General features: G+C 50.9%; 1 protein-coding gene across 1 annotated transcript in view; it reads left to right on the top strand.

The window, feature by feature from the left end:
• The window catches only part of ZFHX3 (zinc finger homeobox 3), a 143,324-nt gene that overhangs the window by 36,491 nt on the left and 80,903 nt on the right, over nucleotides 1-25,930 (top strand). The window contains 2 exon segments of the mRNA XM_065028232.1: nucleotides 11,073-13,810; nucleotides 17,080-17,576. Of these exon segments, the coding sequence (XP_064884304.1) occupies nucleotides 11,119-13,810; nucleotides 17,080-17,576 (3,189 nt within the window). The 5' untranslated portion in view covers nucleotides 11,073-11,118.

Genomic DNA, 25,930 nt, shown 5'->3' with positions numbered 1-25,930 from the left:
GGGGGAGGCACCAGGGAATGGAGAGAGGCACCATGGAATAAGGAGGTCATTGGGGTGCTGATGGGAGAAAGCATGAAGAGGAGAGGGAAGAGAAGGAAGGGGCTAGAGCATTAGCCAGAAGCACCACCAATGGTCTGATCCAGGTTGAGGCCAGCCCATAGTAAGATTCCTTTGACTGGTGTAAAGTTTATTTTGTAAACATCAACTGTGATTACTGAGAGAAAGTGACCCAGATTGCGGGAACACAGCCAGCCAAAATGGAGAGTCCTGCACCAGCGCTGCTGCACTCGTGGCAATATGGTCCTTCGGGTTAATGCTGAGATGAAGCTGTCAAAGCCTTGGCCATACTGGGGGATAATGGGACCCATAGTCCATAATTAGTGCCCACAGAGCTGCTGACAGAGCCTGGAGCTTCAGCCCTTATTAAACTCATTTTCAGCTCTCATTTGGCAGTGGTGGCAACATGGAGCCCATCTACGTTCAAGTTTCCATTCCTGCTCATGCTGATGGAGAAGTAATAGCTGCTTTTGCCAGCGTCGATGTAATCTGGCAGTTTGCATTTTGCTTACCTTCTGAAGGCCAGCTGATGCCTATTACTGCACTTAATTCAAAAGGAACTTTTTGTGTTGTCTGTCTGTATGCTGGTAGATCCGCTGCTCATCTTGTGGGCAGCCAGTGGCAGGTGACAAGCGGCTCTCTGTCACCTGCGTGGAGCACGGGCATACAGTGGTATGCAGAAGTGAATCTCCCAAACGGTGAGACCATGACATGGGGCATATGTGTGATAAATAATCCCTGAACTGTGTCTAGTAACGTGACCTCCATCCAGGCGGTAGCGTGGAGGTGCCTGGGGTTGCTGCTTGGGCATGGCAGAGCGGGGAGGGCCCTCACCGAGGTTCTGAGAGGCTTCAGGAAGAAGATTATGTCCTGGCAATTCTTATTTTTGTAAAAAGCTCAAGACGGCACTGGGAGCATCTTGCAGGCACCCTGCAATTATCATAATAAACAGTTTTATCATCTGCTTGGCAATCAATAATGTGGCTTATGCTGCTTTAGTATCTCAGTGGTATTGATTACCTTAACAACTGTGCTGCGGTCAGTGTCTGTTAACCCTTGCTCTGCTGCGGGGCTGCTCCGTCCTGCAGCTGGCACAGGACTCACTTCCAACCCCGGCACGTGCCAAAATGAAAGAGCAAACAACCAGCTTCTCATCAGGGAGGCTCAACGGTAGAATTTTAATCCAGGAACGTGGAATCGAGTGCATGTTCTGGATATGTGGTATTTTAAAATAGAAGGGTTGAAATGCAGTTCTGGGTTTGGGCTCAGAGAAGTTTGGGCTGTCGCAGTGTGTGCAGGACTGTCAGGAGGGTCCCCGAGCCCTGGCCAGGCAGCAACAGGGCTGCTCTGCTCCCCTGTGCCCGGTGTCGTGCTTTACTGGGGCCTGGGCTCCAGCAGCAGTGTGTGCTGGACACAGGTCCCCACACTGTCCCATGGGACTGCCCGGGCGCTGGTGGCACCTCCCAGCCTGCATGGCTGCGGCACCGGCCATGTGTACCGACCAGCTGGGGAACCGTGCGCTGCTGCCAGCACCAGGGACTTAGTTTGAGCTCAGCGAGCCCCTGGTGCTGCTCTGGTGGCAGTGCCGCTGCCGGCACAGCGCTCGGCGATCAACAAGATCAGGTTAGTGGTTGACTCTATTTTGGGAGGAAGAAAGATGGCTCACTGTCAGCATCCAGGTGGGACTTTAAGGAAAGATGGGACTTTCTGGGATTTGGGTGTACTGAGATAGTTGGGTCTTGTGGTCCAGTGTTTCTCCTAATGGAATTTCCCATCATTTACTGCCCTGCTGATTTCTGATCAATGAAAATAAAATTCTGTTGCCTCCTGAGAGGCTCCGTGTATGGTTGCAGCCTCCAGCTGTGTCAGTTCCGGTAAGATAATCTCATCAGGCGTGCAAGAGGGTAATAGGAAATAAAAATAAAACCCACAATTAGCAAGAGGCCGAGCAGCAGAGTAACGCTTTCGGTCCTGGAGGTCTGCACAAGTGTGTGTGGCAACTTCCTTCCCCATCTCCAAAGGTGCCTGCGTGGTGCCGTCCTCGCCAAGTTTGGGCATCCGTACAGATCCGCCGCACATGCTTTGAAACCTGTATTTATCTGCATCTGTGTCAGCTCTCCCTGGGGAGCTGGTTAAACTTTCACAAGAGCTGTGTTTGTTCTGAAGTGGAGCAGGGATAGAGTGGCTGCATACGGGGACCGGGAGCATGAACTTGAGACTTTGAGCTGTCGAACTGTGTATAGTTATTGACTGCAGTTGCCTGCTGCAATCAGAAGGGTTTATTTGGACCGGATAAAATACTGTATCTGAAGTCTAGAGCATGGCACTGTTTTCGTAGTCAATGAGTATGCAGATGCTCTACAGGGTGTTTCAAAAAGATGGACTCAATTTAAATTGCAATTCAGCAAGACATTGGGTCCGTCTTCTTGAAACACTTTGTGTTTACAGGAGCATGGGACTTCTTGGACCTGCTAAAATTTGCCTAAAAAGCACTCCAATTGGGAAGGTGTCCCAGTCATGCTGGCGTGTTTTTTCACCTGTCTCAGAGTTTTGGGTTTCTTAGGTTATCTTCCCACAATAAAACTGTGACTGGGAAAATTTGCTCCTTATCAAAACACTAATAGCTTCTCTGGGCACACATGCTGGTGACCTTTGCGGTGGGTCTTTGCAACACCAGTGTGCCGTTCAGAGCCAACATGTCAGTCAGCCGTGGGGTTTGTCTGAGGATCCGGCAGAACGGTCACTGCGTGGCCCGATGCCGCCGAGCCTGCCCGCCTTGTCCAAAGCGTGGGAAGGGGCGACCGAGCCCAGGACCAGGCCGTGCCTCCGTTTCCTGACAAGGGCTGGATCTGAACCCTGGCAGAGATCTGTCTGACTCGTGAATCTCTTACCCTCAGCTTGGCCCTTGACACCACTCTGGAACACACGTGTTGTTTGGGTGAATGAGTAGAAAGGAAAAGCTGGCAGACCCAGTGGGAGCACTGAGGCCTCTTCCCCAGGCCCTGAGTTCTGGGGGGACGTGGGGGACCATGGAGCCCATGTGATGGAGCAAGGCAGTTTGTCCTTGGCAGGTCCTTGGATAGTTTTGGAGTTAGGTCAGCAACAGTGCACTGAAAATGCAAACCAGATGCAAATACAGTTATTTATGCAGGAATATAGGCTGGAAAAAGCTGTTTGATGAGAAACGTTGAGTTTTAAGAGCAAAGGGTGAATTGCGCAACTGCAGAATCGTGGAATGTCTGATGTTTTGAAACAAAATCGGAAACTTCTGTGGTGTCCTGCACAAGAGGAGGGTTTGTGCAGGACCTGGAACAAGCTCCGTGTCCTGCAGCGTGTAAATGTCACCTCTGAACTAAGCAAGCACTTTGTTTTGTAGAGAGAAGTGTGACTTAAGGGAGTTTACCTATGCTACAGAACACCTGCAGTGCAGAGTCTCTCTGGGGGAATAATGCTCTTTTCCCCAGCTGCTCGCTGAAACCCTCTGGCACTCCTGGATTACGCTGCTCTCAGTGGCAGCAGGTTGATGATTACATAAATATTTTCCTGTGTAGTACAGTAGCTGGCTCGAAGTGATCAGCAAACTTGGAATAATAGTTCATAACAAAATGTTTTCTGAAAAGCTGCCTGAATCTTGTAGTACTCTTATTGGCTCAATTTGAGCTGAAGGACAGAGGAAAAAAATGCAGATGATGTAGAAGGTTCACCTTTTCAAGGAGACCCTTTCTCTTAGTTCCATGCCAAGTGCTTGAGCCCTGCAGCTTTCAGTCCTGTTTTGTTCAGCGTTTCCTTTGCTTCCTGCTGCTTGAAAAGCTGTTTATGCTAATGATGCTGTGAAGATCTGAGGACCCGGCTGTGCTGGGAGCCCGTGTCTGGGAGGACTCGCGTTTCCCGAGCTGTCAGCGTGCCGGCCCCGCGGTGCAGCACCAGCGCTCCGTGGGGTTGTCTCACTGGGAGATCACCATCCTGTCCTTGGGGGCTGCCTGGTGGATCTCCCCGCAGACCACTGTGTGCTGCCGTGTCCTCTTCTGGAACCTCGTGCCCTTCGAGACCCATTGGCTAGAACCCCTCATGGGAAGACACGTGGTATTCGCAGGGGCGTGTGAATTCACCGAAAGGGCTGTCGGGCATTGGAACAGGCTGCCCAGGGCAGTGGTGGGGTCACCGTTCCTGGAGGGGTTCAAACATGGGTAGACGTGGCACTCAGGAACATGGTGTAGTGGTGGACTTGGTAGTGTTGGGTTAAAAGTTGGACTCGATGATGCTAAGGGTCTTTTCCAACCAAAGCAATCCTATGATTCTACAAATTCTTGGCTTTGCCGGGATAAGAGACCAGTTCCTGATGACTTGCAGCCCTGGGACTCTGGTCAGCTGTGCTGGAGCCGTGGATCGAGGTTGGCTGGCTCTGTTCTCCAGCAGCAGGCAGGTCTGGCTCGCTGGCTCCAGTCCTGGTGCAGTGGCACTGGATGTGGCCATGGGTGCCGCTGGAACCAGCAGCCGGGCACCGAGCCCTGTGTGGACACACAGACGAGTCCAGCCTGAGCCTGGGCTTTTGGTTGGTAAAGCCTGACTGCAGAGGGGCAGCAGGGTGGGATCGAGAGCTTGTTCAGGGCTTGGCAAGACTGATAATCTCGTTATGAATACTCGGCAAACCACCGTGTTGACGAGGCAATTCCACTGTGAGCAGGTGTGTGCCAAAACACAACTTGGTTGTCCTTGGAAAGGAGCAAGATGTGACTTGTTATGTGAAAGAAGAAAACTAGTTTATAATTTCTTCTTTAAAATGTTGAACTTGGCAAATGAATGTCAGTATTTCAGGGTGGTTTTTGTTGTTGTTTTCTTTTGTTTTGTTTTTGTTAGGAGTGGCCAAGAACAGTCCCAAGGCACTGACATTGTAAAACGTTGATGGAAACCCAGTACTAGAAATCCTTCTTTGAGCCATGCCGCTGTGGGCACTATTATGCTTAAATTTTGACTCATAAGCACCATTTTATCCTAATTGTCCAAGTCATGTTGCAGAATCCTCAACACTTGTTTTTGTAGTAAGAACACCTGCCAGCCTTTCTGGCACCTTAATGAATGGGCAAGAGCTGGAATTTGTATCATCTGTTTAAGTTACAAGATAAAAGCATTTTATGAAACTGGGAATTGAAACTATCTTTGTGTTGCTACCGAGCTTGAGTATCCAGCCCTTGTTGCTTAGGGAATTTTAAAAGATCTTTCTATTCTAGGAAGTGACTTTCCACATATTTGTGTGATAACAGCTGCTGTATAAATCTCATGAAGTGACAACATGCTCATGCAGCCTTATTCTGCCCTCTTATGTGACCATCCAGCTTAATAAGTGAGTCAGTGTGTGATCATGTAATTAAAAACACTATCATAATGCACATGCATAAAGGAGCAAAATTAAATTTGCTTTGGCAACATACATTCTGTTCTTCTTTAATTTTTGAATTCTCAATACTAGGTAATGATTTTTCATTGTGTCTTTCCATATGCAATTTCCTAATTGTTATGAGAGTGATTTTTAGCACGCCGGGTGCTGGGCAGCGACAGAAGCAGCTTTGCAGCTCAGGGTCCGTTGTGTCCCTGCTGCAAACAGACGCGGCCATCGCCTCGCGTCCCTCCCAGCCATCGGGAGTGTTGAACGTATCTGCTTCTGGGGATCAGGAAACCTGCCTGGCTGCTCCATCACCTTTGGTATGGCCACAGGTTTGAGGCTGGAAAAGTGTCATCAAGTGCCGTTCCTGAGACAGGAGCCTCTTGGCTGACGTGGAGCTTCACCCGTTCGGGCTCCATCTTCCTGAGGACACTGTTGAAGGCTGATCTGTGTCAGGAGAGGTGTGCGGGGCATCCCGGCCCGCTTGGTCCTTGGCTGCCTTTGTCCTCCCACCTGTGTCCCTCTCCACTTGCCTCTGAATCCCCTGCACCGGAGCTGATCTTGGCTGGTCTCAGCCTGCATTTATGGTATTGATTTATAGAGCGTCTGTTGGCACAACAGGTAGGTGTGTGTTTCCAAAGTTTAGAAGCTGTTGTGCAGTTTTTTCCAACAGGAACCACTCTAGTTCAGTTTCTGACTGCACGTGCTTGAGTGAGCAGTGTCTTTTGTGGGGTCACAGCAGAGCTCTCGGAGCCAGAGCTGCCACTGGCCAGGGCGCTGTGCAGGAGCGGAGCTGCCTGGTGCTGTGCCGGGAGCGGAGCCGCCCGGTGCTGTGCCGGGAGCTGCTCTCTGCCGTCTGCTGCAGGAGCAGCTGGGGTTTGCCTGGTGGGGGCTGCCAGGGGAATGGCTGTGGGTGTCATGCGTCTGCTTGGATCTTCTCCCTGTCCTCAGTGCCCTTTTTTCATGGTGCCATGTGGGTCATTAGCTGAGGGAACAGTTTCTCACTGTCTCTTTCTCCTTTTGTTTTCCTCCTTCCTCATTGCTTCCAGTCTTGGTTTACTGCCAAACAGCCTCTTGTGAAAGGGCCGCCTAATTAACCCTGTGCTAATTAACAATTTAAAATTACACAGCACGGCTGTTCATATTTAATTCTCGGGAAGCCTGGGCAACAGCAGGGACCCCTCCTCCCTCCCTCCTGCCGCCCGCGCCGCTGCACCTCCCGCACCTCCCGGGGGAGGCAGCAGCCTGGGGCCGGGCTGCCCTGAGCCCCCAGCACCGGGTGCGGGGCTGTGGGAGCACCGGCTGCCGTGGCCCTGCAAGCGTGGCTGAAGGTGGCACTTCTGTCCCTGTGAGGACGGGGCCAGCAGCTGGAAGGAGGTGATGGGGGGAGATGTGGGGTTTGGCTCCACTTATGTTGAGGGCAGAGTGTGGCTGCAGAGCACCAACCATGGTTAGGAGCTCTGGATGAAAGGTCAGGGCACGCAGAGCAGTGCTTTCCTTTGCCCTGGGCCGCCCAGCCGTGGCTCAGCTCTGGGCGCCGCGGCTGCTGCTCCTGCCCTGGCCGAGCGCTCGTGCCCTGCAGCACTGCCCCCTCGGCCCCCAGACCTGCTCCGAGGGGCTGCGAGATGCAGCCAGGGAGCAGGGGCTCCGGGCGGTGGTGAAACAGCGGTGGAGCAGCGGTGGGGTGCGAGGCCAGAGGAGGGACTGGGAGAGCCCTTCCCTGTCGCTGGGAGCCTGAGGAGTTCCCAGCGCTCAGGCTGTTCTCTCTGTAGCTGGAGTTCATTGATTTTACGGGAAACCATGTTTACAGACAGAGTGCTGATCGACCTGACGAGTTGACTTCTGCCTCCTTAAGTAAGAACTACCTTTTGGTATTGACTGGCTGATAAACAGAGCGGCGAGGGCGGGGGAGGGAGGGGACGGAGGTGTGGATGCACAGCGGTCCGTCTGTCCTCGCATGAGCTCCTTGTCCCACGTGTGTCACTTGGGGATGGTCTGGGATGGAGGAAGGCGCGAGGCCTGTATTAGCAAACTATTAACTATAATACTAATAACCACACCATACTCCCGCTTAGAGTCTGGTTTGTTTTATTGAGGAGATTGTAAAGAGATGATATCTGCAGTTCATATGTGAATAGAAACAAATATTTCTGTGCCTCTTCCTCCCTCATTGTTGTTCTTCAGGAACAGCTCTGGTGATGGCCTGGCCAGGGTTTTGCAGGGCCCTGGTTGTGTCCGGGGCCTCGGGCAGGTCAGGTTTGGGCTCTGGGTTTTCCCACCTGCCCTGAAGCGGCTGCTCCATGTCGAGGAAAGGGAGAGAAGATTCCTGTGGGGTAGCACCTCCTGAGCTGGTTAACTCAGAGTGAGTGGGGGGAGAGATGTTAAAGCAACCCAAGGCAGAAAAGCCCACCAATTAATTGGTAAGCGCTTGCAGGTTTGCCTTGCCAGGCTGAGAGAAGAGATTGGCTTTCTTGTCAATAAACAAGTCCCCAGTGCAGCATCAAAGCCGCAGTCCTTTATCAATCGCGGCCTCCTCTTCCCGCATGTTCCTGTAACTTACCAAGCATTTATTACATTGATTTTACAATCAGGCTATTAACCCTCCCGCCCCATCAGCCCTGCTCACCCTTTTGGCCCAACTGTCAGTCAGGCATCTTCCTGCCAATCAGGAGTTCTTGATAACGGGGCTGCTCAGCCCCGCGTTGTCACATCCAGGCGTGTTTCCTGGAGAGCTGTGCTGGCAAACTGAACGCTTCTGTCTGAAGGCATTTGTGGGGTGGTGTTGTTCCACATCGCGTTGTGACGCCTGCACAGATACTCCCAAAACTTTCCTTGGCAGAAGTATGAGACTTATGGAGTTCCTTATTTTACTCATTTTTTTTACCCAATACGAATCAGTTTTTGGATTGCAGTTGTCAATGCAAAAGGTAGCAGTGAGAGGGAGGGAGCATGTCATGTTGTGGGAAGGATCAATTTAAAGAAAATGCACAGCTGAGGAGAAATGCTCAGTGGTGAGAGCTGGTGCAAGTAAGAGCTGCTACGTTGCAGTGTCCAAGTGTTGTTTCAGCCAAGGTAAGCAGAACGGGCTGATAAAGAAGACTGAGCCTTTTGGCAACAGGATTATGGTACTCTTCATTCTTATTCCACTCAGTGCACCAGGTTATTTTTATTGCTGATCAAATCCCTGTCTATTCCCAGTGTACCCACAGCAGCTCTGTATGGCTCAGGGTCCCAGGAAGGTGGGGACTGCAGGCGATGTAAGGTTACGTTATGTGTGAACGCTTTGAATCATTGACCATTGCGCCTCCATGTCCTCCCCTCACCATGCTTGCTTTGAGAATTGTTACTTTCTACCTTCACAGGTCATTGCAAATACTTTTTCTCCAGCTTCACAAGAAGTAAAATAGGACACAAACCTGCCCAGGTGCCTGCAAACAGGTGTGGCCAGGATAGCAGTCTGGGGGCGGCCCTGTGAGGTTGGACTTGTTCTCATCCTGCTCCACCTCTGCTTCCCAGGCCCAGGGTGGTGTTGGGGTGTCGGGGTGTTGCTGCTGTTGCAGGGGCAGGGATAGACAGAAGATACGTCGCCCTGGCTGCCTGAGTGCTTTCTGTCGCTACCGGGGAACTTTTTCTGTCCTTTGCAGCCGGAGGCTCGCCAGGGCAGGGGAAAGGGCACCAGAAGCCGGGAAATAACTACAAGGCAAAAGCATGTAGGGATCGTCTTCCCAAAGAGTGTGCAGGAGGAACCCCCAAAAGGAACTGCGGTATTTGGAGGATAGGGCAGAGAGGTCAGTTTCTCATCTAGGTGCGTCATATCTATTCTAACACACTGTTATTAATGTTAATCTGTAATATCACACAAGTTTTACATTTCCATTGTAGTGAAAGAAGAGGAGCTTGGAAAAAACAAAGGTGTATAAATGTACATGCATCTGACATGCATTTAAGTACATGCATCTGTCATGGCATGTACTCGCCAGAGCTCCAGCACTGCACTGCTTGGAGTATCTCGCGACCTGAAACAGTAACTACTCGGAGGATACTCAGGTAAAAGCATCTTTAAGAAAGCTGTGGTAGGTGAGAGTAGTTTAAAGGAAGACTTAAAATAATTTGGATAATTATAAATATATTATTTAGAATAAATCCCACTGAGTCAGTTTAAGAGTAACATCATATTGTTAAATCAAAACCTGCCCTGCTCCTCAGAGCTTTATACTGAGTATCAGCAAAATCTCTCCCCAAGCATGTACTCAGTTTTGGAATAGTCTGACAAGCAAAGTGGTGCTGCTGTTTAGTTGGTAAAAGATAAAATGCTGTGGAAAAAATATCCTGTGTGCCATTGATGACAGTGGATCTAGAACATGGGTCTTTCATTGTAAAAACATGCAGAAGTTGGCCTCTGCTCGTGCAGTTTTTACTCAGCTGTTTTCTGTGGACGTTTTGTATCTGTATACCAAAGGAGATCTGTGGACCACAGGTTAAAAATGACTTTTACAGATGAGGGAATAGTGCTTTAATTTCTGCTGGTGTTTCCTCCCATGTGGCTTGCGCAGGAGCTCTCTATCTGACGCAGACTATAGAAATGCTTTTTCACAGACAGGATCGTTGGTGGATTTGCAGCTGATCTGGCAATCTCCTGCTGATTGTGGTCTGCATTACAATGGTGCAGCTCCTCAGGCAGAACCACCTAATCCTGTGGGTCTGTAACCTCCCGAAGGCCACAGGGCCCTGCAGGAGTGGCAGCTGGAGGGTGCTGGGCCGGTGCGAGCTCGGTGTGCCGAGCTCAGTGTGCCGTGCTTGCCTGCCTGGCACCCCGCGGGGGCTCCCGGCTCTGCCTGTGTTTGACAGAATGGAACTGCTGGGCAGGGCGTCCTTCCTTCTCTCGACCTGCACCGGCCCTTGGCCGGGGGTGTCAGGAATGTCGGCGCAGAGGCCGTGCCCTGCTGAGCGCTTCCCTGTCCCCAGGATGGACCCTTCTCACATCTGGAATTTCCTGTTTGGTTTCTCTCTGTTTAAACTCTGTCCAGAACACAGCAATTAAATCTCCTGTGCATACCAAACGCTCCGAAATCTGTGAGCTGCTCTGGGTCCCATGGTCTGCCATGGAGCTGCATGCGTTTTAGCTCTGGTTCTGTGCTCTCTGAAGCACTAGCAGAAGGGAATCACCCAAAAATAACAGCATCTGGCTTAGGGAGTCACAGAGTACAATTTTCACCAAGTTCCAAAGCTGCAGCACTCTTCATTTGTAGTGTCTTAACTCTGTTGCTGTCAAAAGCTTTTCTGTTAAATTTTTGTTTGTTTTCTGAAGATCTGCGTCTTTGGAGGGGCAGTGCAGGTCCTATGATCTTCCTGCCCCCTTCAGGAAAGGTGGTGGGGGAGCTTTTCACCACCTTCCTGTTCCCTTTGATTTGTTTCTTGCATTCCTGCTTCCATTGCGTTTCCAGCGCTTGTTTCCAGCACCATGTTACCTGGGGCCAGGCTGCCCATTCCTGGAACCCATCCTGGGGCTCCGGCTCTCACAGACGCCTGTTTGGTCCCAACGAGCGGGATCAGCGGCCTTTGCAGTGGGGGTCTTCATGGGAGCTGTCTGTCCTCCCTGACTCACCTGCCTTTCTTCTTCTCTCCCTGCCTGCAGGTCCAAGCCGTACCGGGTGCGATGAGCGCTCCGTGCCGGCCCTGCCATGGAAGGCTGTGACTCGCCTGTCATCCCTGGGAAGGACAATGGGTGCGGCATCCCTCAGCACCAGCAATGGACTGATCTCAACAGCGCCCACCTCCCTGACACAGCCGGCAGCATGGAGCAGCCCGCGGCCGAGAGCCGCGGCCCCCTGGACAGCCTGAGGGTCCCTTTCCCCGAGCGCGTCCCCGAGAGCAGCGCCGCGGCCGGCCCCGGCGCCGAGCCCGCCGGCAAGGAGGTGAGCTGCGGCCAGTGCGCCGCCTCCTTCGCCGGCCTGCAGAGCTACATGGAGCACCGCTGCGCCAGCGCCCGCCCGCCCCCGCCGCTCCGGGGGGAGAGCGGGAGCGAGAGCAGCGAGGACGGGGAGGAGGAGAGCGACGTGGAGAACCTGGCTGGCGAGATCGTCTACCAGCCGGATGGCTCAGCCTACATCGTGGAGAGCCTCAGCCAGCTGGCGCAGAGCGGGGCTGGCGGCACGGCCCTCCCCGCGCTGCTCCCCAACTCTCTGCCCAAGCAGGGAGAGCCCTCCGCCACCGCTCCCGTCTACCCACAGATCATCAACACCTTCCACATAGCCTCATCCTTCGGGAAGTGGTTTGAGGGCTCAGACCAGGCCTTCCCGAATACCTCAGCCCTGGCGGGCATCAGCCCCGTCCTGCACAGCTTCCGCGTCTTCGATGTGCGACACAAAAGCAACAAGGATTACCTGAACAGCGACGGTTCTGCCAAAAGCTCCTGCGTATCCAAAGATGTTCCCAACAATGTGGACCTGTCCAAATTTGATGGCTTTGTGCTCTACGGGAAGAGGAAGCCCATCCTAATGTGTTTCTTGTGCAAGCTCTCCTTTGGGTATGTCCGCTCGTTCGTGACCCACGCGGTGCACGACCACCGAATGACTCTGAGTGAGGAGGAGCGGAAAATTCTTAGCAATAAGAACATCTCCGCTATCATCCAAGGGATAGGCAAAGACAAGGAACCCCTTGTCAGCTTTCTGGAACCAAAAAACAAAACCTTTCAGCACCCTCTCGTTTCCACAGCTAACCTCATAGGCCCTGGACACAGTTTTTATGGTAAATTCAGTGGCATTCGCATGGAAGGCGAGCAGGCCCTCCAGGCCGGGGCAGCCGGCGGAGCGGAGCCGCCGCCAGCGGGTGTCCTGGCCCCCGGCGCGCTCCTCAACCTGGGCGGGCTGACCAGCTCGGCTCTCAAGACTCCCATTACCTCAGTCCCCCTGGGCCCGCTGGCGTCCAGCCCCACTGCGTCTGCCGAGGGGAAGGACCCGGGGGCGGCAGAGGGGGAGAAGCAGGAGGGGGGCGACCAGGACAGCCTCTCGGAAAAGGCAGAGCCGGTTGAGGAGGTGGAGGAAGAGGAAGAGGAGGATGTGGAGGAGGAGGAGGAGGAGGAGGAAGAAGAGGAGGAAGAGGAAGAAGATGAGGATGATGAGGGTTGCAAAGGACTGTTTCCGAGCGAATTGGAGGATGAACTGGAGGACCGGCCCCAGGAGGACGCTGGGGCTGTGGCAGGTGGCGGCAGCAGCAAAAAGGACCTTGCTCTCTCAAACCAAAGCATTTCTAACTCTCCCTTAATGCCTAACGTGCTCCAGACCCTGTCACGGGGCACAGCTTCTACTAGTTCTAATTCTGCTTCTTCCTTTGTCTTTGATGGTGCAAACAGGAGGAATCACTTAAGCTTTAACAATGAGGGCGGCGGAGCCAGCGTAGCAGAGGGCAGCAGGAGGCTGGACTTTATAGATGAAAGTGCCAATAAAGACAATGCCACAGCACCAGAACCAAATGAGAGCGCGGAGGGCGAGGACGGGAGCTACATCTCCCATCACCAGCATGCTGGCCCCCTCTGTGAACTTGGGGGTGGGGAGTGCCCCTCGGGGAGCGGCGTGGAGTGCCCAAAGTGCGACACGGTCCTGGGCTCCTCGCGGTCGCTGGGTGGCCACATGACTATGATGCATTCTCGCAACTCGTGTAAGACACTCAAGTGTCCCAAGTGCAATTGGCACTACAAGTACCAGCAGACGCTTGAGGCGCACATGAAGGAGAAACATCCTGAGCCGGGTGGCTCCTGCGTCTACTGCAAAAGCGGACAGCCGCACCCGCGGCTGGCGCGGGGCGAGAGCTACACCTGTGGTTACAAGCCCTTCCGCTGCGAGGTCTGTAACTACTCCACTACTACCAAAGGCAACCTCAGTATTCATATGCAGTCTGACAAGCATCTCAACAACATGCAAAACCTGCAGAACGGAGGGGGAGAGCAAGTCTTCAGCCACACCGCTGGGGCGGCAGCGGCTGCAGCAGCTGCGGCGGCCGCGGCCGCCAACATTGGTAGCACCTGTGGGGCCCCCTCCCCCACCAAACCAAAAACCAAACCTACATGGCGGTGCGAGGTGTGCGATTATGAGACCAACGTAGCTAGAAACCTTCGTATTCACATGACCAGTGAGAAGCACATGCACAACATGATGCTGCTTCAGCAGAACATGTCCCAAATCCAACACAACCGGCACCTGGGCCTCGGCAGCCTGCCGTCCCCCGCCGAGGCCGAGCTCTACCAGTACTACCTGGCGCAGAACATGAACCTTCCCAACCTGAAGATGGACAGCACTTCCTCAGATGCACAGTTCATGATGGGTGGATTCCAGCTTGATCCCACCAATCCCATGGCAACGATGGCTCCATCTCTAGGTGAGGCTGAAGGGTTTTCCACTGTGTCCATGTGTTAGGGAGGGATTGTGTTTGCGTTACCTCAAAAGTCGTGTGTGGACAGGGCGCTGTGTGCCAGATCCTTCCGTCTCTGCGGCTCCTGGTGTAGCACAGCCGCGGTGCGGTGAGTTACCTTTGGGTGGTGGTCGAGGATGGAGACCACTCAGTGGAGACGTCTCTTCTGCATTCCCCAGACCGGTTTGTCTCATTCTGGGAAAATACATTACTTTTCTGGTACATTTTGTAAGAGTTTTGGTAGGGAGCTAATAAACAGTAGATACTGACTGTTGCTGACATGTGTTAAACGTTCCTCCTCGTGGAAAGCATCTTTCCTGCAGCGTTCCCTGATGATTCTGCCTTGGTTTGGTAGGAGTGTGGGAGGCTTGGCAGGTGCCTTTGTGAGAGGGTCTGGTTGGCTGCTGGTGCTCTCAAAGGCAGATGCTGAGTTGGTTTGTTACCCTGAGAACAAAAGGTAAGCAAGTTTTAAGAGGCGTGATATATTTGGTGCAAGGAGTGGTGTTCCTCTCCTGAAAAGGCTTGAGCTGAAACCGTTCTTCTGGTGCCAGCATTAGATGGAAGATTCGAGGCTTGACCAGATTGGGATTATTAAACTGAAGGGAAATGGCTAGAGAGAGAGGAGATTATTTCCCTCTTCAGATGACAAAAGCACTTAAAAATGAACTGCTAAATTAATTTTTCCTGGCAATGAGCATTCATCGTGCTGAAGTGGCGGTGCACTGGGTGGGAGCTGCCGTGGAGCAGAGCACCCACCACGCTTCAGATACAGACACCCACTGAAATTACTGCTGTCTTTATGTTGGTTTGCTGCTGCTGAGAACTTTTCACAGTGCCTGGAGAAGGTATGTGGGATTTGCCACTTTACCTGCTTTGCTCTGCCCTGATTTCTCGCTGCAGCGCTCTGCTCTCCCTGGCCTGGTCCAGCCACCAGCACCGTTGTTACTGCTGTGCTCCATTACTGGTTCGTTGAGCTCATGCGTGTTCTCCTTTCCTTCAGCTATTCATAGTACAGTTTATTATTAGTCCAGAAGGACATGAAAGTCACATGAGAGAATAACAACATAAGGTACTAAAAAAAGGAAAAAGAAAATGGAGGAACTCAAGTGACTATAAATTAATTATCTTTTCTTTTTCCTGTGGTATCCCAGCTTGCATCCTTGGGAGGTCAAGGACAGGATCTTTTTAAGTGTATTTTCAATAGCTCCACATTGCCAACAGATGTAATAGACAGCCATTTGTAATACAGCTTGTAATGTGTGAAGTTGCGGTGCTGTCTGTGGGTTCTGGAGCTCTCGGCCCCTCCTTCCCGAGGAGCAACGCGGCTGCTGTGGGAGAACCTGGGGCTGTTTGAGGTGGAGCCTCCCGAAGGGCACGACGAGGGGTCGTGGTTGTACACTGCGTGGCCGTGGTTTTACACTGTGTGGCCGTGGATCTCCAGCTGAGGATCACGGGGCGAGTTCTTCCCATGTCCATAAGCACTTGACATGAGCTCAGCTCGTTAGACTCATATACACACACTATGAACTTTGATAGAAGTGAAACAGATTTTTCCCGTTTTTATACTTCAGTCCAAAACTGTATTTGAGTAGAATATTAATAATTTGGAAGAGTCTGCTTAGGGGTTTTTACTGCATTATGTGTTCAGGAGAAACTGATTTAAAGAAAGGATTTGGGAGTATAATCTAAAAGGGACACTTAGAGAAATCACTGTGATTAGGAGATACGGACCATAGAAGGCAAGTGGTAGAATATTTAGTGAGCAAGTATGCAGGAGAAGCTGGACAGAGAGGATAATTCTACTGTGACAGGTAGGAATAGAGTAGGTGATGGAAAAGGTGTTTGCCTGCTCTGATGGAACGATGGGTTCCTGGCAGTACACGCAGGGGGTGTTTCCCATCCTGGTCTTTGTGTGAGTACCAGATCTACTTGATGGAAGTGAGGTGCTGTTTGTCTAACAAGGTCAGCATTCGGGTTGTTTTTTAAGCTGCAGTTCATCCCGCTTTGGACTGCGATGAACATAGTGGTCTTGCATTTCTGCAGGAAATACAGTAGAACATACCCGGCCCAGAGCTGTGGTTTGCACCAGCTCTGGTTATGTGTTTTTGGAAAGGTCAGCGTCGTTCTGCCTGAGCTTTGAGTGCCTTGAAACATAGGAAACTAAAAGTTAAGGAAGTAAAAACCTCTTTTTGATTGACCGAGTAACTGTTGACCTGAAGGTTCCTTTAATAAGGTTGCTGAGCTATGACGTAAGATCAAGGTAAAGTACCAAAAAGCTTCAGGAGGAGCTTAAATGTCTTAAAAATGGGAAAGGAGAGCAAGGTGGAGCAAAGGTCCTAAGGAGAGGCTGGTGGTTGGTCTCTGTGCTTGGGCATAAAAAGTTAATGTTAGAAAAAGAAAGTCTCTCTTGTCCGCACCTCCAAAGTGCTCTGATGTAAATAAGAGCTTGCTGCATCATTTACTGTGAGTGAAGAGCTTTGGCTTTGAAGAGTAGATCCGACACTTAAAGACAGTGAGTGTCCTGCCGGCTTTCCTTGACACGCTCTTGCACTCTCATCGTTAATAGTGGTTGCCTTTTCCTTGCGCACACAAAGCGTCTGTCAACACTGCTTTTAGAAGACTGCCCACCACTTTGCACCCTTGGACAAGAGATGAGATTCAGTCGTGTTGGGGTGGTGCTTTTCAGATGGTGCTTTGCCACATTCTGCTGCCTGGTTCCGAGGGCAGCGGGTGACCTCGCAGTCATGCTGCCATCGCTGGGACTTGCCATTTCTGACCTTTGTTGGATTTAGCAGGTACTGTGCCCAGGTACTGCATGAGGTAACATTTCTTGCTTCTCCAGGTAGGGAAATAAAAACAGGATAACATGTTATGCTGTTCTTGAAATGGCCACGGAGGCTTTCAGTGCAGCACTAAGGAATTCTTTGTCTTCTGAAACTTTGTACAAAGTGTTTTTCCTGCTGCCTTTCACGGGTCTCTAAGAGGTGGGTTTCCAGGGCTGTCGCGGTCCTTTCCCAGCCCTGTGCACCGGCTGCAGTTGCTTTTGTTTGCCAGACGCGGTGCTGGTTGGCAGTGCAGAGGAGCAGGCGAGGGGACGGCTGCGCTTGGCTTTCACTGTGCACTTGGTGGGTGCAAGAGTTGCACTGAGCACAGCATACGTTCTGCTCTGTGCTTCTCTTCTGTGAGTAAAGAATTCAGCTCTTCTGACCTCTTTCTCCCCTTTTTCCTTTATGCAGTGGGTGGAGAGATCCCCCTGGACATGCGGTTAGGTGGTGGACAGCTGGTGTCTGAGGAGCTCATGAACTTGGGTGAGAGTTTCACGCAAACAAACGACCCATCGCTGAAGCTCTTCCAGTGTGCTGTGTGCAACAAGTTCACTACAGACAATTTGGACATGCTGGGCCTCCACATGAACGTGGAGCGAAGCCTCCCCGAAGACGAGTGGAAGGCGGTGATGGGGGACTCGTACCAGTGCAAGCTGTGCCGCTACAACACGCAGCTCAAGGCAAACTTCCAGCTCCACTGTAAGACGGACAAGCATGTGCAGAAATACCAGCTGGTAGCACATATCAAGGAGGGTGGCAAGGCCAACGAGTGGAGGCTGAAGTGCGTGGCCATTGGGAATCCAGTACATCTGAAATGCAACGCATGTGACTACTACACCAACAGTCTAGAGAAGCTGCGTCTTCACACGGTGAACTCGAGGCATGAGGCCAGCCTGAAACTCTATAAGGTAAGGGTTGGCTTTGCTTCATCTTCCTTCATTGCCCAAGTGCTGGAACAAAGGAAAATCTGTTTTGAACTGCAGTGGATTGTGATCCTTTGGAGATGAGCTGCTCAGCTCTCCAGGAGGGCCCAGTCTTGCCTGGCAGTGCAGCTCCTCAGCCTGCCTTCTGGGAGCAACCATGGCTGTTAGAGCCTTGGGCCAACGGGTGTTCATGTCAAGGTGCTTCAGTGGGGGCTTGGGTGTCCTATAGCACTGCATATACATGGTACTTCCGCACAGAATTTCAACAGTCGCTGCTGAAAACATTGTCCAAGGTGGTATTTGCCACGCTTTTGTTGTCTCTTTTCTGTAAGGCAGTTTGTTCACCCGGACGGGATTCTTCACAGGCACTCAAAGGTTTGTGCTGTTGTCAGAAGCGCGTCCGTCCTGGTGTGGAAGGGGACGGAGGCAGAGGCAGCTGGTGCGCTGCTCTGGTGCTCTGTGCCCCAAGGTGCCGCATCTGTAAGGAAAGTGTTGCTGGAGGCTGGAGAATGGAGAAGGCTGAAAGAGGAGCCCATGTGTGTGTGTACTTGACTGTGCATATGGACACACTGTATCTGGAGGTGTTTCAGGTTTTCGTCCACCGCAGTATTTGCACTGTGACTGCCATCTTGTTTACATTAATCTCTTTTTTTTTATTATTTTTCCCCCTCATTTTGTGTCTTTTGATAATCTTGATAACCATCTTCTCTTTCCTCACTTCTTTTTCTCGTTCGCAACCCCCTCCCCTCGCTGGCCTGAGCCCTGTGGGCTGTAACCCAAGAGGAGCTCCGGATACAGTAAATAGTCCTTTCACTCGTGCAGCAGAATTGCTCCAGACGTTTCTATTGATTTTCACTGGACTTAAAGCTTCACCTTTTTCTCTAATCATCCCATAATGGCTTTAGTATGAACAATCAGGTACGAATTGCCATAAATCTAAGCAGCAGCATACCTTCCATTGACATGTGCTATCCCACTCATTGTCTTCTCATTTCTCTCTGGGTTTTTTTATATTCTTTCTGTTCTCATCCTTTTCTTCCTGCTTTCCCTGGAACATGGTGATATATTTTTTAATATAAGTTTACATACACACAGGCTGTATTTTGTGCTTAATTATTTATTTGAATTTTTTTCTTTGTGTAATATGAATTTAAAACATGACATTGAACTGTACAGTCCCATCCACATCACAGTGCAGACACACTAGATTGCAAAACTCCTGGATTTTTCCCTAGGAATGAGCAGTTCCAGCAAATTCAGAGAGGAGAGGGACAACAGCAGCGTCATAGGAGGTTTGCCTTGAACTGTGGTTGTTGGACCCGCCTGGAGTTGATGGGAGCTGCCCAGAGGAGGAATATGGATCTGCTGAACTTGCTGCTGAGGCCAAGGCTGCTGAGCCCGTTGCTCTTGCCATTGTCAGCTGGGATCCAGCCTAATGCAGCACAGTCTGTCTCTAAAAATGGTCAGGTCTACATATGAGCCTCTGCTCTCAGATGTACAGGAGACCTGAGAGAGTAAAATCAACTGGAAACTGAGGGCAGGAGAGTCCCAGGGAGACTTTAAAAAGCCAGCTGGGAAACTGAATCTCCTCTGCCTGTGGAATTCAGTTTGGGGCATGAAAGAGTTGTCTGAAAGCTCTATTATGTGTTTTAACACATAATATTGTTCTCTTAAATAGATACTGCAAAGGTTTAAAAATTCTTTATCTAGATCCTTCATCTGCAGTGGTTTCTACTGGGAAAAAGCAATCAGCACTGGAATTCCCTCCTCTGAGGGAAAGCGGGGTGGGGGGGAGGTGAAAAACACTCCACCAGAGTCAGGCTGGGAACAGCTGTAGGTGCTTGTAGTGAAGGTTCCTGAAATGCTTCTTCAGACAGGCCAAGAGGAATGGTCGGTTTTCGGGTTCATCAGGGGCCAGACAGCCCTGTGTCGCTTCTGCGGTGAAAGCAGTGAGAGACCAGATGGAGAGCAACACACCTCGGAGTCGTGCAGTCTGTGCTGTGGTCCATATGTTAGCTTTCTTGTGTGCCTATATAAAGTCTGTAGCAGGGGACAGCGGATAGCTGGATCGGTATAGCGGGAACTGGCGTTGGACTCATGGACAGCCCGTCGGTGGATGGAGCGGCCCCGGTGCGGCTCCTCGGCGCTGAGCGGCCCTGTCTGTGCTCTGGAGATGTGGGGGAGTTCACAGAACGGCTGCTCTTCTCTCAGGCCTTGGTGTGGTCTGCAGTAAATTGAGATTGATTGGATGTTATTTTTCCTCTTGCTAATGTAATCCATTAGCCTGGCACATGCATAATCAGTTTAGAGCACAGTTAACTGGATGTAATCGAGTTCTTCCCTGCCTGCTGGAGAAAATCCTCTCCAGATGCTGCTGGGTGAGAGCGCGCACTAGGCTTATCACACACAATCCTCCTTTTTCTGCTTTCTGCCGTTTTCCTTTTAAATCACATGTTGTTGGCTGCTTGCATTGCCCAAGAGCCACTTCTGTTAGTGCTACTTGCTGCCAAAAAGTGTGATCTGGAGGCACTGTTAGCCTGCAGCGGGTGAACCTTTTAGTCTCCTCCTGTAATGCTTCCAGAGCCTGAGGAGAAGGTCTGGGCTGCTGCTGCCATCTTCGTCCTGCCGTTGCAATAGCTGGTGTCAGGCCTCTTCCCGGGGCAGGGTCCTTGCTTACGACAAGAAACTGGAAGATCTGATAATCTTTCCTCTATTCTTATCTTCTCCCTGAGTCCCTACTGTCCCCCTAAAATCCTGCGACTAAATTGGAAATCCTGTCATTTATCTTTCACTTGCCGGGGGAGCGCGATGCTCGTGCCTCTCACCATGACTGTGCATCCCCTGGGTGCAGCTGGTGGGTTCTGTGTTCTGAGAAATGACCTGGAAAGCAAAAGAACCATCATAAAGGTGTGTGATTAAGTTTTTGAGGTAGATGTACTGGATGGAGGTAGCTGCCAGGTTTGAAGAGCCTTCATCTCCTGGCTGGGACAGCCTGACGAATGTGGCGAGTCTGGTGGTTGGAAGCGGAGAGGCAGAGGCTGTACGAACTCTTGACAAGTGCAGGCAGACGGCAACAGAAGCCAAGTCCTGTCTCCTCGTGACCGCGGAGAACTAGAGCAGACTCAGAGCAGAGCAGCGTTCCCCACATCTGGAAGAGGTCGGGTGTCTCTTGCACAGGTGGAATTTCCAGAAGGAATTAATCTGCTCAGGCAAGAGCCAGGTTTGGACGTTTCCTACAACTTCCTGAAAATCCCCAGTTCAAAACCTGCAACTGAGAAGAAGTTTAAACAAAGAACTACTGAAGAAACACATTGCCGACCAGACTGCCAAATGAGTGCATTCAATGAGTTCATTCAGTGTCTTCCTTTTCAGTTTTTCCGAGTGCTGAGTTAACTTTTTTAGGGAATAGGGAGTCTGAAGGAGAGGGTTTGGGTTACTTGATGGCCTGCATAGAGGTTCTTTGTTAACTAGGAGATGCACACTGTGCAGGAAAATGACCCCTTAATATCAGTAATGGAGATATTAGCAGTGATGAAACTCTGTGGCTCTCTGCTGACCTCGACAGAAGTGAAGATGACCTGTGGAAAGGAAAACAGGAGGTGCGGCTGTAACCCAGCAGCCTGTGGCTTGTCCTGCCTCTTCACTGGCGCAGCAGGAGTTTGAGCGTCTCTTGAGTGGGAAGGCTGAGCTGGAGGGACTGCGGGGAGCTGTGGAGCTATGCTGGGGTTTGGGAGCCGAGCTTTATGGTTCCAGTTAAGTACAAACACAAGACAGACCGAAACCAAAAGCACATGTTCTGTGCGGTGTTAATTGAAGAGCCGTGGTGGGGCTGTGCATCTGAAATTAAGATACTGATCCAACAGGCAGTTGAGAAAACTGGTGGGAAGGAAGGAAACCCCAGGGATGCGAGTGGGCGAGTGAACAGAGGAGCTGGGGTGACTGGGCATTAACTTGACTCCAGTAAAATACCATCGAATTCCCAGCAGTGATTTAGATCACTTGGTTAAGAAGGAAAAGGCTGGATCACCAGGTACCAGACCAGTATGGTGGCTGCGATATCTTTGGCAGCTTGCAATGTTCAAAGTGCTGGAGGAGACTGTTCAGCTGCCGCTGTGCATGTGGGGTAAACGTCACAGCAGCATGTGCTGCAGAGACCAGACCGCTGGAGACTCAAGTGTTAACTGGAGGAAACTTGTTGGAAAATCCCAAAAAAGTTTTAATCCCAGATGATGCATGGAGTATTGTATGAGATGTAGCTACTGAATGATAATGATAATGCATTCAAATTCAATGTCCTTCCATAATATAATAGAAACAGGCAAAAAGAGCGTTTACCATAATAGTATCTAGATTTGAAGTTAAAACTACATGAAAATGGGTGAGCTACTGTTAGAGAAATTAAAAGGGTGTGATATGTGCAGGTCACAGAGGATTTACTTAAAACCACGTTAGGTGTTCATGTTAAATGTATACTACTCATGAGAAAAAGCTGAAAATGAGCGGGGGGATAGTCTGCCAAAGTCCACAGACAGTCCAACATGATTAAATAGGAAAGTATTTCAAGGGAAGACAGAAAAAAGGGAAAAGGGAGCACAGCATGGGGAGGGGAGGAGGAGTGAATTCTCGCCTGTGTTTCAGAGAACTGCAGGATAAACCACAGAGGCGTCTCAGGCAGAAGGGCTAGGGACAGAACCGGGACCGGAGGGTTCTGCAGGAACCTGTGCCTGTGGTGGGACAGTTGTGGCCGTGCTGTGTGCCGGAAACTGCAGAGCATGAAGTCAGCAGATGGATAGAAGCGGTAGCAAGCAGAGTCCGAGCAGGCGTATGGGTGAGAAGGGCGCCCGTCCCTTCAGAGCGGGGCAGCCTGGGCAGGGCTGGCTCGACGCTTCCTAAAGGTCGGTTGGTCGGTCTGTCTGTCCTGTGTCACAAGACGTGACCGCAGTCCTTGCCGTTGAGTGTCGGTGGTGCCATCACCGTGGGACCAGCCCGGCCCGGCGAGTTGCCGGCGTGATTCAGCTCTGAAATACCCAAATGACTTAACGTAGGTGAAAGGAAATGCGGTTGGGTTTTGATTTTTGTCAAAAACTTCTTTCGCTCTTTGCCTTTTAAGGTTCTTAGGGTAAAGTTGCCCACAAAGAGTCTGTTGTGCTTGTTACAGAGGATTTAGAGCTGTATTAACCTTTGATTTACTCAGTCTCTGCCTTCTGTGTGTTTTGGGTTTATTTTTGCAAGCTTATCTTTTGAACTACAGATGCAGCATCAGAGCTCTGACTTACACTCATGAGTAACACAAATTGTGCCAGAATCCTGTTTAAATTATAGAGTATAAGGGAATTTTAGCTGATTTCCTACAATGTCTTAAGTTAAAATTCCAACAGCAGCTTCACAAGTGAAATACCCATTTAAGTCTCCCCACAAAGTCATTTTTAAAGCTGTTTTCCAAAACCTTTAATTCAAATCTGCCATCCTCTAGTCTTGGATAAACTCATAATGAAAGATAAGCTTAGGAAGTGAAGCGTGCTTAAATCTGGAATGAACTTTGAGCCCTGCTGAACTCCCAGCTGGAGCAGCTGTGTGAGCTCCAGCCTGGGCTGGACTGAGCCCGTGTGCATTGGGCTGAGCTCAGCCCAGCCCTAGGACGGGGTTGCTCGCCCAGACCCTCCACACCCCCGAGCTCTGTTCTGCCTCCTCCCGCCTTCCAGAAATTCAAGCAGCACTTTGCTTCCACACAAAACTGCTTTTCACAGTACAGTCAATTAAAGGAGGAATGAACCCTCATGATCTGGTTCTACTTTTGCATCCTGTTGGGTTTGCCAAGTATTTTAATACAAAAACCACTCACTATCCGTTTAACCCTTTCAGAAACCTCCCTCTTGGGACTGTGCCTTTCTCTGAGTGACAGATTGTTCCAGCACATCACCCTGGCATAGAAGTAGGTTTTTACCTTCCTTTAGGTATAATATTTGATGATAAAGTATGTTAGAATAGGATCAAAAACCACTTTGTCTGTACTGCTTTTTTAAAGGGTTGAAATCAAAACTATTGAGAATACACAGCACTGCTTGCTGTATGTTTTATTTATGGTCTTCAGTCACTTAGATTTTTCTTTCAATGGTTTTCCCCCAAGTACTGAGCCATGTGCAACCAACAGCCTGGTGAAGAAGCCGCCCTGTGAAAGCAACTTGAATAACAATTGAGGGAGACAGCAGCTGGAAGGGGAGCGAGTGATCTCGGCTGCAGGAGCCAGGAATTGGCCAAAGCATCTCACCAAAGCCTTCTGTCAAACAGGACTGCAAGTTCAAAATATTTGTGAGAACTGGTTAAAAACAAACAAACAAAACCCAAACAAGGGAGGGACACCTTGCCAGGCTTTATCCTCGTGTGCCAAAAAGGGCAGTTTGTCCCAGCTCTGCCGCGGTCCCGGGCTGGGGGCTGGCAGGGCATGACATTGGAGCGAGGGCTGTCTTGAGCTGTCCTGGACCTCAACTCTTCTCTCGCCAAGTGTCACTATTTCAACGAGGTGGCAGCAGTGGGAATGTTGTGTGACATATTCCAATGTATGATGTCAGTTTTGTCTGCTTACTGTTCATTTTTTTATGTCAGTATTTCTGGAACATGTGATACATATTTAAATTTCAAAGCAGGAATTTCTGCCGTTTCAGATGATGCTTGTACAAACTGTCAGGGTGAGCACAGGCGGTTATGGTCCTTGCCCCAATGTTGAGCCATGAACAGAAGCTCTAGCAGGTCATGCTGTGGTGGTGTAAGCTCAGGGACCTGCTGTCCCTCCTGTCCCGGTGTGCCGGGTTGCTGCTCTGCAGGGGAGCCGGAGGGTGAGAGTGTGGTGGAGATGCAGAAGACCTGCATTTGTTCTCCAGGTGATGGGCTGGTGTGAGCGCAGGCTGGTGCAGAGCTGTGTGTGTCCACCTGCTCTCTGCCAGCAGACCTGGCACTGCGGCGGGAGATCCCATCAGGAGAACTGGCCTGAGATTTGTTCTGACAGGTAACAGGCCCGTTTGTCAAGGGCCTTATCCCGGTGCGTTTGTCAGGGCTCTCATCCTGATGCTTTTGCAGCCACCTGATGCGTGTAGTTGGAGACAAGCAGTGGGACTGAGCTGGCCCGGGTGGAGCAGCAGGCCGAGCTTTGGGGACAGTTCTGCAGGGTGGGGTTGCAGTGCAGGGCTTGTGAGTCCTGCTGGAGCCTGTGCCTGAGCGGGTCCCCTGCCTGATGACCCTCTGCTCCCATCTGGGTGCCCGTGTTCCTCCTCATGTGCCTGCAAGTCCTGGGAGATGCTCTTAGTTCCTTTGCATGGCTGGGGCGGGTCAGCCTTTCAGCGCTGCGGGATCAGTCCTGGCCAGGTGACGGCAGCGCAGCTGCCTGCTCTTTGAAGATGAGCTTATTAAATAATGGATGGCTGTTCATTACTATCCATCTCTGACAGTGGGTTGATTTGCAAGCTGGGAAGGAGGCCATAAGGTGCTTTCCCCACCCTGTTCTGTGTGACATGTTGGGCTCTGTTAATGCAACCAGGTTACAAGGCGTGTTGTCATCTTCCCTCCTGAGATAACTGAGCTGTTCCTGAATAAATTTTGTAACAGTTAAACTCCCAAAATAATTGTACTGTGGAAGTGGCATAGGAGGTTCTATGTTTGGTATCTCTTAGGGAATTCATTAAATTACAATAAATAATGTATGCACAATACATAACTTATTACCGTAATGTTCTTTTGGTCCTACTTGCCAGTCCTAAAAATTCTGGCCTTGCACTGTAATGTGTGCAATCAAGTTCTGCAACTGAAATTAGGCAATAAGTCACACTTGTGCAACAGGTTCTTTGGAAGTTGCGCCTTTGGGTACAGTTGGACAAGCTCCGGTAAACCTCTTTGCCGCTCTTTGAAGATCCTTGTCTCCGGGTTACGTTGTGTGTGTGCCAAGGCTGCTGCCCACGCCGCGGAGCTGTGGGCAGAGCGCCAGGGCGCCGAACCCAACCGCTGCCGGAGCACGGCCCTGGCCCCGAGCTGCACCATCTTCAATGCCACCGCTGCCTGGTAGGTGAATATTTATGTAAAACCTGAGAGACGCCAGTTGTTCCCTGGCTGCAGACGCTGTGCTGGGGTGTGCACGAGGAGCAGATCCCAGCTCCTCGTGGCTCTGGCAGGGGCTCGGCGTGTCTGTGCAGAGCAAAGATGATGAGCTCTGGTGTCAGTTGACTTTTGGTAGTGCTGTATCATCGTTCTCTAAAACTGCCTTCCTGCTACCATATTTTGAACCTTCCCATGAGCTGTGAGGAATTGAATCTGGCTGTTGTGGCACAACAGGGAAAAGCTGCTGGGATTGG

Source organism: Columba livia, chromosome 13, assembly GCF_036013475.1.
Source record: "Columba livia isolate bColLiv1 breed racing homer chromosome 13, bColLiv1.pat.W.v2, whole genome shotgun sequence".
Lineage (NCBI taxonomy): Eukaryota > Metazoa > Chordata > Aves > Columbiformes > Columbidae > Columba > Columba livia.
This window is presented reverse-complemented; position numbering and strand designations above follow the sequence as displayed.